Here is a 22,490-nt window from a genome sequence, read left to right on the forward strand (position 1 = left end):
ATAAATGGGAAGTTATTTTTGTTGTGTGTTTTAATAATACACTTATTATTTGTGTAGTATAGGTGAACAAATATATAGTACTAGGAATCAAAATGTGATGTCACGTTGACCTCCAAAAGGCACTCAGATCAGCACAGCTTAAATAAATGAATTTTCTGTTTTAATTAATTTTTATTATAAAACTTGGATTTATTAATTTGCATTTTCTGCAGTACACTTGAAGCATACTCGTGTTGAGAAATATAGGTTGAGAAACACTGGATTAAGGGATAAGAGACAAGAAATTGACAGCAGCCTGGCTGAAGAACCAGCTAGGAAGGTTGTAAATATATTATATGAGAGTTGCTACAGGTCTATGAGGAGGAGCACTGAATAGAAAAAAGTAGTGCCTTGTTGGGAATGAGGAGGAGGGGGAATGATGCTAGGTGGAATTTCTGAAGAGCTTGTAAGAGAGGGATTACTAAACAAATTTGGGAATTAAAAAAAAATAAAAAGGCAATACCATAAAGTAAGAAGGGAACATGTAAATAAAATTCAAAAAGAGAAAAGAGAAGTATGGCAAAAATATGTTAAAGAGGAGATGAATAAAAATGTGTGGGGATTGCCTTATAAGTTAATATTTGATAAAATGAAAGCAGATCAGATATATTGTACAGTGAAGTTTGAAAATCAAAGTACAAGAGATTGGGAGTCCTCTATGCAGAGTTTGCTCTCTTCATTGTTCCCAATGGATCATATTAATTTGGAAAGTAGGGAACAAAGAGAAATTAGAAGGTTAAATGAAGAATATAAAGGTGAACAAGAAGTTGAAGGAGAGATTACTGAAGGGTAGCTAAGAACAGCATTGTAGAAAGTTAAGACATGAAAAGCACCAGGTAAGGATGGCCTTATTACCAGAAGTGATAAAAAAGTTTGGTGAGAAGTTTAGTACAGAATTGGTGGAATTATATAAATTATGTTTGAGAGAGAAGTTATTTCCAAGATATTGGAAGGAAGCATACAGAAAGAATAGTGAAAAGAAGAGGACAGACCTGGGCTCATATAGACCTGTGACATTGCTGCCTGTAATTGCTAGTCTTTGAAAGGATATTAATGAATAGATTGGAACAATATTATGAGAATAGTGGTATGAGTAGCCCTAGACAGTTTGGCTTTTAGAGAAGCAGATCTACTGAAGATTCTGTTATTAAAATGGTGACATATGTATAAGAGGCTTCTGAGAATTATGTCTTGGGTATATTTATAGACTTTAAGGGGGCATTTGACTGAATGTGGTGGCCAGTGTTTTCTGGCAAGACTTAGAAAGATGAAATGTACCAGGCAGTTCTATTGAGTTTTGCAATATTATTTTAGGCATTGAAGAGTAACAATAATAACAAGATATGGGAAAGTTACTCAGGAAGTGACTAGAGGTGCCCCACAGGGATCTATCATAGGCCCCTATTGTTGGAATATAGTCTTAGATGAGCTACTGGTTCAGGACTGGGAAGGATGTGAATCAGTAGCATATGCAGATGATTTGGTGGTGATCATTACAGGATGATCTAGAAAAGAAATAGAGGAAATATCTAGGAGAGCTATGGGGTAAGTGAAAAAGTGGGCAGAGGTCTACAAAATGGAAATTTCGATGAATAAGACTCACATGGTTCTGCTTAAAGGTAAATGACCACTAAGATTATTGGCACTCTGGTGACATATGCCCCCTTGGTGAAGTACCTAGGGGTTTATGTGGATGAAAGGATGTCTTGTTTGCCTCATGTGCAAAGTTAAGAGATAAAATATGTATGATATATTCAAAGATAAAAAGAGTTTGAAATGGGGAGGTAAAGGGAAGTCCTTAGAACTCCTATATAAGTGTAATTTTGTACCTATTGTGACATATGTATGAGGATTAGGTTAGTAATAGCCATGTTAAGAGAAGTCTTATTTTGGCTCAGAGATTTGCCCTTCTAGTGGTGACACAGGCTTGCAGAATAGGTTCAGATGATGCCTTGCAAGTTACTGTGGGAAAGGAACCTATAGATTTGGTAGTAATAAAAAAAGAATAATGGAATATGCGATTAAAAATAATAGGAGAATAGAAATATTAGGTATGAAATTGTGTAGGGAAGATGAGGAAGTGTATGGAAGACAAGATTTGAAAATAGAGAGAAAAGGGTTGCAAGATGAAATTGATTGTATGTGGCAGGAGAGATGGAATGGTTTTGCAACGGTCATGTCACCTTTGTCTTTCTGCCTGCGGAGAAAACCATGAGAGAGAGATCCAATCTTGGCCAGGCCTTGGTATGTTTGTAACAATGTTAATAACAGGCCATGGAATGAAGAAAAGACTGGTGGAGTTAGGTGTAGAAAATGATCCAACGTGTTCTTGTGGTTTAGTTGAGGATACTGAACATATAATGATACAAAGATTATATGAGATATAATGTACAAAGGAATACAGTAGATTGTTGAAATAACGGCGCCCCAAATAATGGTTTGGCGCACTATGGTCATAGTTGCCGATGCGCCCAATAAATCCCGAAACAAACAAACAAACAAACCCCAAATAATGGAACATTTGAGTTGTTGTTTGTTATTTGGTTTTTAGGAGCATTAGCAACTAAGGCCATATTGCTCCGGGGATATGCGGTGGTCATTCCCTGACCTTTCTGCATCCTCCGTATTTGGTGGTCACGGGCTCGAACATTTGAGTTAATGGCACTTTTGATTTTGGATGTTTACATACAGCATAGATGTCTTGCAGTGCAGAAAAAAAGAAAACGGCAAGTCTCGTGATTACTGTATTTGTTTGCATTTGCCATTTTGAAAGTGAATTCTGTACTGATATCATGGATTATACTGCTGTTTTACATTTATTTTAAATTCAAAACCCTTCACTATGGCTCCTAAAGTTAACAAACCTCATACAGAGAAGAATAAATTAAAGCTTAGTGACAAACTTGATATAATCTAAACTCACATTAGGATCACCTGGAAACTTAATTCATATACCCACATGTATTGTGTCCGAAAATTGCACATATTCTCTGGTCAATTTGCCTGTTTTGCTGGACAAAAAACTCCACTTTCTGGGGAAAAGCCTTGCTATCTATGCCTGAGATCAACTAACTCAGCCACAGAGTGAAAAAAAGCTCATAAAAGTTTCTCTTGTCATCAACGGGATTCAAACCCAGGCCTTCTCCACCCGGTGTGTGGAGGAGGTGACATTACAACTGTGCTACCCACACAGCTAAACTTGATATAATAAAGAAAATAGAATGGGGCATAAGCAGGAGTGTATTAATGACAGAATATAACATTTGTTTTTTATGTGAAGTTAATAAAATTGCATTCTTAATCTTTATTTCTTATTTAGCCTCATTATTTCTACATTAAATATATTAAAAATAAAACTTTCTAGATAATGGAAAAATCGAAAAAACAGCACCTTGAATCCCTGAAGGTGCCATTATTCTTAAAGTCTACTGTAGCTTGATTAGGCAGATCAGTTCCGACTCACACACCTGGAGTGACTTGTTTAAAATCAGGGAGTGGTATGATGCTTTTATTGAATTTATAAATGAGGTGAATAAAATTAGAAAAGCATAAATAATGTATATATATAAATAATGTGAATATGAGTTTTATGTTGAGAGTTTTAATGTTTGCACTTGGGATGAGTTGAAAATTTTATTATTGTATTTATATTTGATAAAATATAAAAAATATATTTTTGATGTTTATTGTTTTATGTTGTTGCTCTAACAAGAATCACAATTAACAAGAGTTATGCTTTTAGAGTTACAAAAGTTAATAGTTAAAGTGTTAGATAGTAGTGATTTGCCTTCCTGGGGCAGGGGTGATAATGTATCCCCTAAGCTTGATAAATCAAGCTTAGGGGATATGGCCAAGGATAAAAGTTTAAAATTGATAGGATAGAGAAATAAAGTGTCGATGAGCTAAGGCTCAGGAAGCACAGGTATTAGGGAGTAGGAGTAGTGATGATGATGCACTTTCACTCACACCCATTCCACTTTCAGACTGGTGCTGTTGGATAGGTTTTTCACAAGACAGAGGATATAGATACAAATTCCACTGCTCCCCACTGGCAGATTCAGAAAAAATGACAGCAGCGACACCATTTTTTACAGGAGAGCACCATTTTGTGCCTTATTTGGGCACAAACAAGGCACAAAATAATGCACAGAACATACTTTCATCTGTATTATTAATAAATATTGAAAACAGTAAGGGATCTAGCACTGAACATGAGGTTTCCACTATTAACATCAGTCCATGAATAGCAGTGTCCATTAATGATCATTTATGAAAATATGGATCTCTGTACCCTGCCGCTCAACCAACCATTTATCCCTATCAGTAATTTATCCCTCATGCCACATTGCTCCAATTTGCACAGCAGTTATTCATGGGGAACAGTGTAAAAAGCTTTATTGAAATATAAGTATATGATGTCAGTTTTTTTTTTTTTTTTTTTTGCATCCAGTTCCTTTGTGATTACATCATGGTAGCTAATCAGTTTGGTCAGAAAAAAGTCTGCCCTTAACAAATCCATGCTGTGATTGTATAACTGCATTCCTGTCAAGATGAAGGTGCACTATAGCCAGTGTAGCTTATGCACCATTAAACACCCATAACACACACCTGTCATAGATGGTTTCACATTATTACTTCTTTAATCACACTCTCCATTATTTTCTCTGGTATAGAAGTCTGTAAATCAGCCATTTTGAGTTCAAATGAGTAGTGCATATTCTGAAACACAAGAAGAAGAGGTCCATCAAGGATCTGTATCAAATACTACACTTTTTACAATGCACATAAATACAGTGATGGAACAGATACCATGCACCATTACTATGACTCTTTATGCAGTTTATTTCATCTCTTAATAGGCATACCATATGAGGACAATAGATTGAGAAATGCAAGTTTCCATAAATAAAGTCCCTAAGTAGGCAGAAACAAATAATATAGACTCTTAGTGCAAAAGATTGTATGTATATCCTTGTAAAAACAGAAGTTTTCATCCCAATCCTGAACTCAATGCAGGATTGGGGTGAATATTTGACAAATTTCTTGATCAAATCTTGTATATTAGATTAGGGTTGTGAGGTTTTACCAAATATAAAATTATTTTCGTTATTGGATTTTTAGATAAACTTTTCTCCACTAGGTTGAACTAAATTAGTATTCGTAATGAATTATTTTTTAGTCTAATAACAACTTAATTGTCTTTTATTGCAGATTATATGCTTATCCAAAAAACCTTATTCTGTACTTGGCCTTCATATAACTGGTCCATCTGCAGGGGAAATCATTCAAGGGTTTTCAGCAGCAATGAAGTAAGCTAAAACAGTATATTACCAGAGTGTTACCAACTAAATAAAATAAATGATACTTAAATTTTAATAATGAAACTTTACAGGCATTATTAATATATTTTTAAGAAAGATGACATTACTCTGCATGATTTTTGATGTTTGTGAACTAATAGCTGTTTTTAACTCAGTTTTTCATGCTTAGAAAATAATGAAATGTTATTCATTTTTTTTCCCTCTCACACCTTTTTTTTTACAAATCACTTAAGTTGATATCATGAGTTGTGTTATTGTATTAAGTTAGGAGTAAATGCTGGGAATTTGTAAACTAAATCTTCAAATGTTGGTAGTGTTGTCTTCAGTAATTTGTTTCTTGACATTGAGAGCTCCATGTAGCAGCATTTATCAGTGTGAGCTCAGTTTATTTTTGAAGTTATCATGTCAAACTTGTGTTGAAAAGTGAATAAAAATGTCTTCACACATTTGAACAATCCGAACCTATTTTGTTTTTTTTGTGGAAGTTATGTAGTCCTCAAGCAAGGACAAGATATTACAGAATTTATAAAAAAATGTGCATTGTGCTTATTTTAGAGTGAAATTTTGTAACCAGGGTAAACAATGGGTTTCATGCAGAACCTGTGTTGAAGCATTGAAATTATGGAAAAATGGTAAAAAGAAGGCTATGTCATTTGCAGGATCCTACAAACCACTGAAAATTGTTACTTTTGCTTAGTTAATGTAGACAATATAATGCAAAGAGTAAGAAGGGCATGTGTACCTTAATATTCCATCTGTCATTAGACCAGTCCCACAAGGGGACCTGCCGATTCCATGCCCTCCACTTATATTGGAGATTATAGCAGCAGAGAGTGCTGAAAGTGAAGCTTCTGAAGATGAAACTGCAGTTTACATGCCTGGAGACAGAGTCCAGCCCTAAACTATCTTCACAGCATGAACTCAGTGATCTGATAAGAGGTTTAAATTAACCAAAGGAATCTGCAGAACTCCTTGGTTCTAGACTTAAGTTGCAAAATTTTCTAGCACATGGGACATTTTTCTCATAGCACAGACACAGAGAACAAGAATTATAGTCCCCTACTTTTCTGAGGATGATTGTATAGTATTTTTCAGTAATATAAATGACTTAATGAACACTTTAGGAATTAGTTAGTGTTTCACAGTGGAGACTTTGCTTGTTGACTCAAAGAGGAGTCTCAGAGGTGGTTGCTCCACAATGGAAATAAATGTGTCAGTTCTAGTAGCTCACTCTATGCATTTGAAAGAAACATATGAGAACTTGAAGAAGTTGTTGACAATATTAAGTATGAAGCTTAATATTGTCAACTGTGTTTTTTTTCAAGTCAACCAACCAACATGGTTGGTTGGTTGACTTGAAAAAAAAAAAAAAAAAACTTTAAACTGATAGGCATGTTACATGGACAGCAATCTGGCTACACAAAAATGCCTTGCTTTTTGTGTGAGTGGGACAGTCGGGCAAGGGATAAGCACTGGGATGTCAAAGTCTGGCCAAAGGCAATTTGGCAAAAGAAAATATTTCATAAACTACTGTAGACCTCAAAACTGTTTCACCTTTGCACATCAAGCATTGTAAACTAAACCTTCACATGTTGGTAGTGTTGCCTTCAGTAATTTATTTCTTGACAGTGTTTGATGAAACAGTTTGTGAAATCTTTAACTCAGGAAGGTCCCTGCTTCAACTTCCTTTGTACTAAATTTCTCTTCATTCACCCAAGAGAAACTAAAACAAGGTGTATTTGTTGGACTTCAAATTTGCAAACTGATGAGGGACTGAGATTTTGAGGAAACTATGAATAAAAAAAAATGGACATGGATTTAGCTTTGGGTCTGTTGTATTAGGGAACAAGAATCCAGACTACAAGAATATAGTTGAAAATACGTTGGCAGACTTCAGTAAGCTGGGCTGCAACATGAGTGTCAAGATACATTTTTTATATTTGAACATCACTACTTCCCAGAACATCTAGGATGTGCTAGTGAAGAGGGTGAGAGGCTTCACCAGAACATTAAGGACATAGAGATTAGGTACTGGGGGAAGTAGAATGTAAACATGGTTGACTATTGTTGGATGCTGAAGAGGGACTGTAAGGTAGAAGGATATACAAGAAAATCAAAGAAATGAAAATTTTACTCATTATAGATCAGTTTTTAAAATGAGAGATGAGTTTATTGGACTTTTTTCCACACTGCCCTTTTTAATAGTGTTTCATCATGTATTTAAATATAAAAGTCTGGTAAAAGTAGCATTTTGTTGTAATTTCAGTTCACAAATGCTTCCAAAATTAATAAAAATTTGGAACAAAATCAATTTTCTTTTGTGAATATTGAAGAAACCTGACATGATTGAAACAAATGGAAGTCACTTTTGAAATCAGCATTAGAAAATGATTCATAAATGCTGAAAAATTCAATGAGAAAACATCGAATTTTTCAACATACAGAGTAGTGTTATTTTTCTAAAATATCCATGACAAATATTTTGCCAGAACTATTTCAGTGAAGAAGTAAAGATTAATATCGAAGTAATTGCAAAACCTTTTCCTCAGCTCCCTTTGCTACTAACTAAGGTGTCAGTGTGACGGACTTGGGTAAAAATGCAATTTGATAATTTTTTATACGTATGACTATATCGTCCTTTAAAAAAATTACTGCTATTGCATAAAAATTATCTGGACCTAGAAACTGCTCCATAAGGTTATCCATGAGCAAAAATGTCAACTTTTTTGAAAGTCTGACCCTGAGATTTCTTGATTGTGATGACAAAAGCTAAGAAATTGTCTTTTCTTCAAAGTAAATGGCAAGTTAGTATCACTGGGAACTAAATCAATTCTCTGGATTTGAAAATCAGTTGGAAAATTTTTGTAATTTTTTTCTTAATTTTACTGATAAGTAAAACCTACTGCAAAAGGAATCAGGTCAAACGCTTGTATAGTCTTTGAGTTGTTCAAAGAAATGAATAAGAAATGTAGTGGTATATGATAGGATAAAGTGACAAAATAAGATAGGATAAGGCGAATAAAATATGGAGGTAAAATATGATCACATTGTGCTGTTACAATTTCAATATCTTCGTCTGAGGTCATCCACCGAAATTATGAGAAAGACTGCAATGCTCTTGCTTCTGTTTCTGACATGTTCTATATGCTATTGAACATGTGTTATGGACATTTTGAATTTTGTGGTAAGAATAGGACCTAATAAGTTATGCCAGTAATTATAAATAGAGCATATAGAACATGGATGACCTTACAGAAACAAGAAAGAAAAATTGCAGGAATAATAAAAATTAATAATGAGCAGTGCTGCAATGTGATCTTATTTACCTCCATATTATTTTAGTCACCTTTTCCTATCTTATTTTGTCACTTTATCCTATCGTATATCACTATATATCTTATTCATTTTTTCTAGTTCACTTCTCATGTATACTGTAGGTTCAGTAGTAACAAACCTCTACTTCCCACTTTCTATATACTGCTGTTTTCTACTTCACACTCTATTTACATTATGGTTGTAGGGTACGTTTGCTCAAGCAGCATCCCTGATCCATAATATCTATTATTATCTTCCTGTTTACTCCAATCACTCTCCATTATTTACTTATTTACTATGCTCATAAGCTTTGTATTTGTTGTGCTAACACCACCTTGAACTGCTTAAATGTTGAACTATATTTTTTTAATTCCTCTACCTACATTTGAAATTACGGTCTACACTATTCATGACTTTATTTTATCTATTTATTTTTTATATCTTTAGTTATGTTATACTACTTTTATTATTTTATGTAACATGGATCCTCAAAACAATGAATGCATACTACATGGGCAGAGTAGGCTAAAATTGACCCCAGGGTTTCATGCTCTGTACTTTACCCCATTACAAGACAATCGCATTACACATACTCAAATTACACACACAGAACAGAGCACAAAAGCTTCTAATGCTCCTAACCTGCAAAATTTTGGGAACTATAGTCTTAAATACAACACCTGTAAAAATAAACTCTGTTTAACCTGTTCTTGCATGCACCCACAACATATAACCAGCAACACTACAGAACCTACCTATTGCAAATCCAACAGTGTTATGTACCTAATCACATGCAGAACCTGTAACATAAAATATGTTGGATAAATAAGACTAAATTTGCACAGATCAGATATTAACAACTACAGTAATGGGCACACTAATAATATTGAATAAGAAATAGAATATAAGCATTTTCAATCCCACAGCTTTACCAATATATACATAACCATACTAGCACATATTAATAATGCCGAGATTAGAACCAAGCAAGAAGAATTATTTAAGTTGAAATTAAAAACCTTATATCCATATGGAGTAAATTATTTTCCATATGGACTAAATAATAAATTCAACCATAAAATTATTACCAACAACATAGCAGAATGTTGTACATATGACAAATTTAATATGGTCAAATTTTACAGCAAGCATTATAAACACTAAAAAATCTAACAGTACCAATAAACTAAAATTAGGCAATTTTTCCTCAGTGTAACCATACTAGCACATATTAATAATGCCGAGATTAGAACCAAGCAAGAAGAATTATTTAAGTTGAAATTAAAAACCTTATATCCATATGGAGTAAATTATTTTCCATATGGACTAAATAATAAATTCAACCATAAAATTATTACCAACAACATATTTTCCTCAGTGCTTAAAGAATGGGACAACAATAACATAGATGTACATTATATACATAACTTACTCTTCAGCACCAAGCACAGTGTACTTAGAGCACTACACAGATTCATATACATCTTTACCTTCAAGTCTAAACATCTCTTTCGCCTAATACATCATATCTGTAAATTTAATCTCAAACAACCACATAATAAGCTGGGTACAAAAGAATCCATTATAATCGTAAATTTCCAAAGCAAAATTATGGACAGCATCAATATTGATAAATATATCAACCATCACAATGATTTGCTTCCCAACAATAGCCAAAACATTTGTATATAGGTCAGATACAAACATAAGAAACCATTTGGGCTACTATCCTGTAATATAAATCTATAGCCACCCACTTAATATCCAACAACCCAGACATTAACGACTGCATCTGCAAACAAAGTAATATGCAACAATATATTGATCCTATCCATGAACACATCATTACAGGAGATTTAAACATCATTGCAGATCCAATACTAAGATATATACTGTCCCAAGGATTTAAATTCAGACCCTGCAATAAAATCAATCTGACTACCTTCAAGAAACAGCTCTATCAGGACTTATTAAACTACTGCTTTCTGCTGGCACGTAAACATAACACACCTATAGAAGCATATCACATGTGGTTTAACAATATATTCACATTATTAATAAACAAATTTACAGCACAAAGTTCGGATAAATATTCCCAGAACATGGTCAGCTACTATAACCTATCTAAACTAAAACAAAAACCAGTAGAGATACACGAGCACTGTATCATTACACCAGTAGATAAAGCATTAAATAACTATGCTTTTATTTGCAAAGCATTTTATGCATACACCTTGAGAAACGAATGAACTTAACTCCAGCAGTACATATAAACATGTATCCAGTTCCTGCAATATTATTACAAAAAAACTTATTATAGCCTTTAACAAAAAATTAAAACTGAACAACAGTAATTACAATCTGCCTTATATATATATTTTTTTTTTTTTTTATGAGAACCCCAAACACGAGAGGTATTAAACCTATAGTACTTAGTACCGTGCTTGGGTTGGAGGTTGAGAAGACGAAAGAAGATATTTGTTGATATTGGACTTGAACTTCTGTAGATTGTAATTTTCAGGAAATACGTATGAAGGAAGGTTGTTCCAGAAAACGGCAGTTGAATGAATAAATGAGGAAGATGAAAAGTTGGTTCTGTGGGTTTGAAGCTGGACAGTAAATGGATGTTGGCTGGTGGCGGCACGTGTTCGGACTGTTTTGAAAGAGAGAGCGGGAATTATAGAAGCCAATTCAGAAGAACAGTGCCCATGGAAGTATCTGTAGAAGAGGCATGCAGCAGAAACAGTGCGTCTATGAGACAGCGAGTGGAGAGACTCTGTTAGAGATGAATCATTAATTAACCGAACTGCCCTCTCCTGAATGGAATCAAGAAGCCTGAGAGAGGTTTTGGGGGCACCACCCCAGATGTGGGAACAATATTCCATGAACATTCCAGAACAATATTCGGATTTGCGATTTATACAGAGTGAGCAGCTGTTTGGGAGAAAAGTAACGCCGAGAGCGAAAGAGAAAACCAAGTTTTTTAGATGCAGAGGAAGCAATATTTGTAATGTGCTTGTGCCAAGAGAGATTAGAAGTCAGGGTAATCCCCAAAAGAGATATATCATTTTGCCTAGAAATCGGAGTGTCACTAAAGATAAGCATAGGAGCAGAAGAATCCTTTTTGCGAGATATAAGACAAGATTGAGTTTTAGAAGGGTTGAAATCAACTAAGTTGTCTTTGCCCCACTGGAGAATTACCTGAAGATCGGCATTTAAGGAATTGGCAGCAGATTTTCGAGAACTTAAAGCTGATTGAGCTGGACAAGGTTTCTCAAAATGGAAAGTTGAATGCAATGTGCTATCATCGGCAAAACTATGGATAGGATTTCCAGTCAATGGAAGAAGGTCATTGATATACAAGAGGAAAAGAGTGGGGGAAAGAACTGAACCTTGGGGGACACCGGCATTAGTGGAGAAGTTAGAAGACAGAGAGCCATCTACCATCACCCTCAGTGAGCGATCAGAGAGAAAACTGGATAACCAATTACTAAAAACAGTTGGCAAACCATAAGATGGAAGCTTGTTTAGAAGACCTTTATGCCAAACACGATCAAAAGCCTTTGAGATGTCAAGAGCAACTACTTGTGTTTCACCGAACCTTTCCATTGAATTAGTCCATAAATGGGTAACATGAGCCAGAATATCACCAGTGGATCGACACTGACGGAATCCATACTGGCGATCGTTGATCAGACGGAAAGTTTCTAGGTAGTTTAAGAGTTGGCGGTTAATTGATTTCTCCATTACTTTAGAAAGAGTAGAAGTAATTGCAATGGGACGATAATTGGATGGGAGGGATTTGTCACCCTTTTTAGGAACTGGCTGGATATGAGCAAATTTCCAAGCAGAAGGAAAAACACCTTTGGAATAAGAAAGTGAAAAAAGGCGGCAAAGAATAGGAGTAAGTTCAGGAGCACAGGTTTTGAGAACAAGTGGAGAAATACCATCAGGACCTGGAGCTTTCTTAGCATCAAGATTCATCAAAATCCTTCTGATATCCTTTTGACGGAAGACCACAGGAGGCATTGAATGGAGCGTGTTAGGAATGGTGGGAGGTGTTTTACCAAGATCATTAATACATGAGCTGGAAGAAAAATGGGATGCTAGCAGGTCAGCTTTATCCTTGGCTGAAGTGACAACAGAACCATCTGGTTTGGACAGAGGTGGGAGCAGAGATGGGCAAAAGTTGCGGCCAATAGCTTTGGCAAGAGACCAGAATGCTCGGCTACCATTAGGGCAAGAAGCAAGTTTTCTACTCTTAGCCTGTTCAAACTCTAGTTTGGACTGATTAATAACTGCTTTACAATTGTTGCGAGCTTTGGTGTAGGCAGAAAATGAAACTGAAGAATTAGAAACAAGCCAATTACGATATGCAACGTTCTTCTCTTGGACAGCCTTAGCACATTTATTGGAAAACCAAGGTTTAGATAAAGGACGAGATTTTAAAGTGGAGTGTGGGATAAAGGATTCCATTCCTGCAAGAATAATTTCACTGACACGATCTGAGCAAACGTTGACATCAGAAGTTTTGAAACAGTAATCAGACCAAGGAAAAGAAGAAAAGAAGTCTCGCAGGTCATCCCATTTTGCATTCTTGTAATGCCAAACAATACGAGGTTGGGAATAGCCATGAGATAAAGGTTCCATTGGAGAAGAGGCAATCACCAAGTTGTGATCTGAAGTGCCTAAAGGACCTCTCACTTCAACCTTGTACTTAGAAGGGTTGTTTGTGAGAAAAAGATCAAGCGTATTGGCTGTATGATTAGGATTGTCCGGTATTCTTGTAGGTAAATGAACAATCTGTGCTAGGTCATTAGTAATTATATATATACTTTATACTTTATATATATATATATATATATATATATATACTTTATATCCAAATTCCATAAAAATCCCAGAGGATTCAGATTTATAACCTCATGCAAGAATAGCTATGTACATAATAGTGTTTTTTTTTTTTTTTATGAAAACCCCAAACATGAGAGGTATTAGAACCTGTAGTAGTACCGTGCTTGGGTTGGTGGTTGAGAAGACGAGAGAAGATATTTGTTCATATTAGACTTTAACTTCCGTGGCATTTGAATGAATAAACGAGGAAGATTAAAAGTTCGTTCTGTGAGTTTGAAGTTGGAAAGTAAATGGATGTTGGCTGGTGGCAGTACGTGTTCGGACTGTTTTGAAAGAGAGAGCGAGAATTATAAAGCCAATTCAGAATAGTGCCCATGGTAGTATCTGTAGAAAAGGCATGCAGCAGAAATAGTACATCTATGAGACAGCGAGTGGAGAGATTCTGTTAGAGATGAGTCATTAGCCTAACTGCCTTCTTCTGAATGGAATTTAGAAGCCTGAGAGAGGTTTTGGGGCCACCGCCCCAAATGTGGCAACCAAATGCCCAAAAGAGATATATCACCATGCCTAGAAATTGGAGTGTCACCAAAGATAAGCATAGGAGCAGAAGAATCCTTTTTGCAAGATATAAGACAAGACTGAGTTTTAGAAGGATTGAAATCAACTAAGTTGTCTTTGCCACACTGGTGAATTACCTGGAGATCGGTATTTAAGGAATTGGTAGCGGATATTAGAGAAGTTAAAGCTGATCAAGCAGGGCAAGGTTTCTCAAAATGGAAAGTGGAATGCAATGTGCTATCATCAGCAAAACTATGGATAGGATTTCTAGTCAATGGAAGAAGGTCATTAATATACAAGAGGAAAAGAGTGGTGGAAAGAAATTAACCTTCAGGGACACCAGCATTAATGGAGAAGTTAGAAGACAGAGAGCCATCTACCATAACCCTCAGTGAGCAATCAGAGAGAAAACTGGATGGCCAATTACAAAAAACAGTTGGCAAACCATAAGATGGAAGCTTGTTTAGAAGACCTTTATGTCAAACACGATCGAAAGCCTTTGAGATGTCAAGAGTAACTGTTTGTTTCACCGAACTTTTCCATTGAATTTGTCCATAAATGGGTAACATAAGCCAGAATATCACCAGTGGATCGACACTGACGGAATCAATACTGGCGGAATCAATACGTTGATCAGACAGAAGGTTTCTAGGTAGTTTAAGAGTTGACGGTTAATTCATTTCTCTATTACTTTAGAAAGAGGAGAAGTAATTGCAATGGGACTATAATTGGATGGGAGGGATTTGACACCCTTTTTAGGAACTGGCTGGATATGAGCAAATTTCCAAGCAGAAGGAAAAACACCTTTGAAATAAGAAAGTGAAAAAAGGTGGCAAAGAACAGGAGTAAGTTCAGGAGCACAGATTTTGAGAACAAGTGGAGAAATACTATCAGGACCTGGAGCTTTCTTAGCATCAAGATTCGTCAGAATCCTTCTGACATCCTTTTGATGGAAGACTACAGGAGATATTGAATGGAGAGTGGTGGAAATGGTGGGAGGTGTTTTACCAAGATCATTAATACATGAATTAGGAGAAAAATGGGATGCTAGCAGGTCAGCTTTATTCTTGGTCGGAGTGGCAACAGAACTATCTGGTTTTGACACAGGTGGGAGCAGAGATTGGCAAAAGTTGCGGCCAATAGCTTTGGCATGAGACCAGAATGCTCGGCTGCCATTAGGGCAAGAAGCAAGTTTTCTACTCTTAGCCTGTTCAAAATCCAGTTTGGGCTGATTAATTTTGAGATGTGCATTTCTCAAAATGGAAAGCTTTACAATTGTTGCAAGCTTTGGTGTTGGCAGAAAATGAAACTGAAGAATTGGAAACAAGCCACTTATGATATGCAATATTCTCTTCTCCTCCACAGCCTTAGCACATTTATTGGAAAACCAAGTTTTAGATAAAGGACGAGATTTTAAAGTTGAGTGGGGGATAAAGGATTCCATTCCTACAAGAATAATTTCACTGACACAATCTGAGCAAACGTTGACATCAGAAGTTTTGAAACAGTAGTCCGACCAAGGAAAAGAAGAAAAGAAATTTCGCAGGTCATCCCATTTTGCATTCTTGTAATGCCAAACAACGAGGTTGGGAATAGCCATTAGATAAAGGCTCCATTGCAGAAGAGACAATCACCAAGCTATGATCTGAAGGACAACTCACTTCGACCATGTACTTAGAAAGGTTGTTTGTGAGAAAAAGATCAAGCATGTTGGCTGCATGGTTAGGATTGTCCGGTATTCTTGTAGGTAAATGAACTATCTGTGCAAGGTCATTAGTAATTGCAACAAAAGCCTCAGCATCTCAACCAGCTGGGTCGGTGTGACTAGAAAACGGAAGCCAGCTGGTGTTGTGAATATTAAAATCACCAAGGAAAATTACCTAACTGTTAGGAAAGTTGGTCTGGAGAAAGTCAAGTTGCAAAGAAAGGAAATCAAAGAGCTCCAAGTCATTAGTGGAGTTGGGAGAATGGTAGAGACAACAGATGAATTTGACACAATGAGGTAGAGAGATTTTAAGCCAGAGAAGATCGAAAAGAGGAGATTCCAAATTATCAAGTCTCTGACAGGGAATATATGGGAACGGACATATGCACAAGTACTGCCTTTGAGGCAAAAGGAATCATACAGCGAATAATTTGGGCACGTGAGATGAGCAGTAGTTAAATCAACTGATAACTGAGATTCTGTCAGAAAAAGTACAAGGGGTTTGGAAGACTGCAAATGGAAATGGACATCGTTGAGATTAGGATTGAGACCACGTATATTTGTGAAATGAACTAGGAAGTGTTGGGGAAGTTTAGATCTTTTCACAGATAAGCTTATTCTATTAGTTCGACAATTCATGGTGTATTGAATGGTAAGAAAAAGTTGTTGGGGGGAACATTTTGTCTGAAGTAATGAAATTTTTGGATATGGCATACACATGGTAGGAATATACCCAGATCCTTGACTAACGTGGTTTCGGCAATGTCCCCACCACATACACACTACTCGGACTCCCTCCAGTCACTATTTGTCAGAGTATAGGTAGCAAGATTATACGCTAACTGGTCCAGAAGCCTCCTAAAGAGTTACCAATAGGTTCGGTCCAGTGTATTAGCTAGCAGCTGGCCTTCGAACACTGTTTTAGAGCTGTACCCTTGAAAAGTAAGGAAGATTGGATCTCGTCATGATGTCCATCATAACCTCAAAAGTCATCAGTCATACTGCATGATGGAAGAGATGGGGAAGGGTTGACCGGAACATAGCTCTGCAGACTAAACGTGGGTTCCACCACTTCAAGCCTTCAATAAGCAAAGTGGTGGTATTGCACCAGTTGATGAGAGTCATCTATCACCTAGTATTGTCTGGTAACACAGAGGGGCAGTTTTCCTCAATGTGGTGTTGGCAGCACACCTCAATCCCTGCTTACGTTGGTTCAAACCTGGGTGGTCATCCACAGTGTGCTTGTGCATGGGGGTTATACCCAGAATTACTAACAGTCCCACCATTGTGAAGGTGAAAGCAGAGGATTTGGCTGTCACAAACTGTCCGGACTTTTCGGAAATACATAAAAAGTTATGTATAGTTACACAAACCTGGCAAAACTCTTGAACACCTACCGCAACCCTTATTAACTATTATACCAGACAGCAGAATCATAGGCAACAACCTATCAGTATTGAAAGCCTCACAGAACGGTAATATTTCTAGTATTCAAACACTTGACTTCCGTAGCTTATTTACTAGTATTAACCAAATCAAGCTGAAATTAGAAATCTTTATTGCAGTAATAATGATATAATAAAGTATATATTGGGGTCACTACAAGCCTGATGCTCCCAAGTAGTACCATAATTTAATAAGTAATAATGTATAAATAAGTTAAGTACATATATAACCCATGCAAGTATAATGTGTAATTGTCATAGGACAATAGCATTAATGTAGGAGTCAATACCCCTCATTTACGCTATTTAATATTTATACCTAATTGTCATTAGACAGAATTCCAATATATGTGTGTGTGTGTGTATATATATATATATATATATATATATATATATGATTCAAATTAAATCCAATTTAATCAAAGAATAAACAGCAAAAATGAATGCAAAATTAAATAAAAACAAAAAATAAAGATAGTAATGCAGACATTAGTGAACAAAAATGCAAAAACCACATTACTTGTAATTAACTTACAGATAAAGTAGCACAAAACACAAGAAAAGAGGGTGGTGGGGAAGAAATATAAAGAATAGGGTATTGCTAGAAATGTTCCAAAATAATTTAGAAAATGAAGTCTAAATTCAATGAAATTTAGTGGCACCCATTTGATAGCACTTCTTTCCAAATTGCATGAAATATCACTAATGTGGAAACATGTTCTACCAACAATAGAAGACTAATAAACAAAAATAATAAAATAACATAAATTTGCATAGTATATATTCTCATTGGAGGACCACGAGGCCTTAACAGCCTGAGAATGAATCACTGCATTTCGAACGGTAAACAAATCCATGCCATGACAGAATGATACTCTGATCAAACTGCCGATGCAGTATATATATATATATATATATACACAATATTATTTTGTTAAATATATGTGTTAGTTTATGGAGAAATGTATCATAAAAGACATAGGCATATACCTAGATAAATCTATGGAGAACGCGTAGGTAACAACACATGTTATTTAGAATTTAGACACAAAGGATAATAAGGCGCCTCCGTAGCCAGGTGGGAAGGAGCAGCAGTGCATAGCACACGCTTCTTGATTAGACTGGGATTCGAGCCTGTCACCACCAAATATGGAGGATGCGGAAAGGTCAAGGGAATGACCACCGCATATTCGGAGCAATATGGCCTTAGTTGCTGATGCTCCTAAAAACCAAATAACAAACAAACAAAGGATAATATACAAAAACTTATCGCTATATACACCTACAATTTGGGTATATTTGTTAGGTTTTATCCAGTTTTATACAATGTGTAATTAAGGCCATAGAGGGATCAAAAATCAATAAAACATTCTTTGAAACATGCAGAGGTCTGGTTGTTTTTAGGCAGTGCAATGTATGCTCCTTGATTATTGTGATATCTTTTAATAAAGATTTATCTTTCCAAAGGAACCTTTCATCATTAAATTCTTTAGCATTAATAATAAAAATATAAGCTTATTTATAAGATATTCACAACGTACGTGTACTGAACGGTATACAGGCAAGAGGAACTTATATTAGAGAAAATGTAATAATATATTTGAATTTAATAAAATAAAAACAAACACAGAATAACAATACAAGCAACTAGAGATTACACATAAAAAGAGTCTATATACACATAAGTTAATATTCATAAAGAATACATTACTTGAAAATAGCAGACTAAAAATTATTTTTAAGATAAGAACTGGGAAAACTTAGATAAGAATAATTAGTTAGGTCAGTATAAGGGATGTTGTTGCAACATATTTCAACATATTTTTTTTTCATCTAGAAGAAGAAGAAGAAGAAGAAGAAGAAGAAGAAAATTAATATCACTATTTAGTTTTGATTAACTGGAGTAAGAGGATAGGAAGAATTTGTTTGTGATTTCGGGCAATTTTTAATACGAATCAAAGATGTCTTTTTAGTATTTCTAGGTGGGGTATGCCACGCTACCTTTGTTTAAGTTGAAAGACAGATATAATTGTACAATTTGCTAAAAATAGAGAATTAATTTAATTTAATATTCTTGTCAAGAGAAGAGAAGCTAAGATTGAGGTGGATCAGATCTCTGAAATAGAATACTGAAAATCTGATTTCAGATTGATCTATTTCAAATGTTGGTACTCAACAGAGAAAAGATTTCTTCTGTTAGATATCAAAGCACTAGCCCAGATTTTAGAGCCATAACCCATTGAAGAAAACAGAAAATTGGAGGTAAAGAATTTTAAATTGAAGAAAGAAATTGGAGAAGAATTTTAGGGTTACTGATACGGACCATATTTTGTTTCAGCATCCACATTATTTTTATAGAAGAGATCCTAAATTCACATAAGTGAGTATGGAAGGGCATTTTTTATCAAAATGAATACCCTCATCTTTGGGGACAGATTCTGCTGGGAATTATTTGAAGGAAAGGGACCTCTTTTCTTTTTTGGTAAAAGAGATAGGGGCAGATTGATGATCATTAATTTTAAGACCAAAATTCAACCATTAGAAAGTTCAACAGTAATTTCAAATCTTCAGTCAATTAATATATTGTTAGGTTACCATGAACTCTGTGTGTGGGGGGGGGGGGAGAGTTGTGTTCATATTTTGAAGTCATCTGCACAGGAGATAAACAGAATTCCTAGAATAAGGGAAGAAAAAAGAAGTTGAGATGGGTTCTGCTCTGAGGTATGCCAGTGGAGACAGACTTTGTTAATAAACAATCTTTATAGTTAAAATTTAGACTACAGTCAAGTAGTGAGGCTCGTAGAAAGAAGAGAATGTTGCTCATGATACCATAGAATTATAAGTACAAAAAAGAATCTCAAGTTTTATTTCTAAGATTCTCTTAGAAAGAAGAGAACATCATCTGATTCCATAGAAGTTCTCAAGTAGAAAAAGAGTCTGTTAACATTAACTGAATATGCATATCAGACTGTATATAATGATAAACTATCCAGTTGTGCTTTGTTTGGCTGCAATTGTAATGACAAAAGGGATGGATAATAGATTAGTGGCTATAGATGTATCTTTTTCAGTACAATTCACTTTAAACTTTGTTAAATTTGTGCTATTTACTTAGGTTTAAAAGTGTTTATGAGGAATTTTTGAAAGATTTTTAACCTTGCTAATGATATCACTAGATAATGAATTAATCAATTACTGCATAGAAAATATTTCCATTTATTCTTTATGTAAAATGCACAATTGGCCTCATTCTATTAGATGGACTTTATTTTATTCTCTGAATTCATCATTTCAACTTGTGGCAACTTTAAGCTTGTAAAGGATAACATACTGTCTCAATTTGGAGTTCTGACTTTTGTTTCACTTTTTGTTCTGATCATTTTATATACTTTATTTATAGGCTGACTTTATTTCCTTAACCTTTGGTATTATTGGTGTCAAATTTAAGTCAACGTAGAGAGAGAGACATGCTGTCTTTTTTAACTTTTTTTAAACTTCATTTCTTGTTTGGTCATCATTGGCAAGAATAGCATATGTATCTTATATGATATTCTTTTCAACTCCTGAAAAATTAAAGTAAAGGACATTTATAATAATAATAGATAATCTTGTTAGGAGGGGCTTTTGTTTATACTATACCATACTTGTACAATTCAAGCGTTCCATTGGCAGTTTTCTGGAATTGTCTGGAAGTTACTCATATTTTGCAAATAAGGCTACTTAGTGTTTTTTTATGTATTTAGAATATTAATTTTCTGCTTGTAAATTATTGTTAGAAGTTCTTATGATTTCTATCTTCTGTTCTTTATATTTTTAGGCCTCAGAACAAATTCCAGAGTGAATTCAAAACTTATTAGTTTTCATACATAATATATTTGCAAAAGAAAACACCAATACAATTAGAAAACAAGCCTTGGGTGTTGGGCTGCATATCACTATAATTTCTTGTGATAACTGACAAATTAGACTATTAAAATAAAAAAAAATACAATATAAAACATATACATAAATAAAGCACTAAAACAATATAAAAATACAATAAAAGCATTAAAATAAAATAGTACCTTTTGGGGTGAGGTGTCTCTTCATCGGCTAGTTAATGTATGGTGCTGAGTATATATACAGTGATTGATATAATAGAAAATGACTGGGCATGATCATAAAATCATGATTCTGGTGCCAGTGATGCAATATTATGAATATGATGTATGCCAGTGCTCATCACAATGTAGAATGGTAGAAGCCATAATTTTTTCATATGAATTCATCATATGAAAACATCACTGCAGATCATTTTTATGGCGACAAGGAGAAAGTTCATTATAAAATTATTTTTAATTATTTTAATTAAAAATTTAAATTATTTATGCTTTAATATATTATGCACCTATAATTGTGTGTGCGTGCGCATGTTGTTTTGTTTTGTTTGATGTAAGATTTTACTGAGATAACAATTTTACTCGGAAATGGATAATTGTGATTTTCTGTCTCTCTTATTTTAGTAAAAGTAATGTGTGTGGTGTATTACATAGTACCGAATATATAGAATTAGTCAGTATATTATTTATTCTTTCATTGAAAACAATAACTTTGGAAAACGAACAGTTTAAATTTATAACTGATTGTTTGTTATTTATCAGAAATTTATTTCTTTTTTTAGGTGTGGATTAACTAAACAGCATCTAAACCAGACTATTGGTATTCATCCAACAGTTGCAGAAGAAATAGTCAAACTGAACATATCAAAGCGATCTGGTGAAGATCCTAGAGTAACTGGATGCTGAGGTTAAAGTAACCTTGCCTGAATGGGGAAGGGGTCTTTTTTTTGCCTACAGTTCAAAAAATTTGATACAATTCAAATTATTGGAGTGGATGGACAGATGTGGGAAGTGGTTTTTTTTTTTTTTTTTGGATGATGCTTTATAAGCCTGCTTTCTTGCATCATTTGCCACATACCAATCTGTCATGAAATTAATTTTTCAAGGGCTCTTCTTTGTCTGTTTCAGTATGCCAGTTTTCTGAAGACTAACACAAGTACTTTTAATTGATTCAAAATTTTGGTAATTATGAACTACAATAAAATTCTACATAATCCTCAGTTTAATGGACTGGATTGGGGGGGGGGGAACCTCTTTGTTAAATCTGATTGTGTGTTTAAAAAAAAGCATAGTTTCTGCAGTTGCTAGAAGGTTATAGAAAAGTGCTGTATTATGAAATAAAAACATTAAACATAATATTGTACAGTATTTTGTT

The 22,490-nt window shown here is 34.8% G+C and overlaps 1 protein-coding gene across 1 annotated transcript in view; it reads left to right on the forward strand.

Moving 5' to 3' along the window:
* Nucleotides 1–22,119, forward strand: part of LOC150085781 (thioredoxin reductase 2, mitochondrial-like) — a 143,996-nt gene extending 121,877 nt beyond the window's left edge. Inside the window, exons 13-14 of the mRNA XM_090373483.1 lie at nt 5,251–5,348; nt 21,898–22,119. Of these exons, the coding sequence (XP_090229609.1) occupies nt 5,251–5,348; nt 21,898–22,027 (228 nt within the window). The 3' untranslated portion in view covers nt 22,028–22,119. The remainder of the gene's footprint in view (nt 1–5,250; nt 5,349–21,897) is intronic.
* Nucleotides 22,120–22,490: the final 371 nt, after the last annotated feature.

Source organism: Mastigoproctus giganteus, chromosome 5, assembly GCF_048544385.1.
Source record: "Mastigoproctus giganteus isolate SK-2022 chromosome 5, ASM4854438v1, whole genome shotgun sequence".
NCBI classification, from domain to species: Eukaryota; Metazoa; Arthropoda; class Arachnida; order Uropygi; family Thelyphonidae; genus Mastigoproctus; species Mastigoproctus giganteus.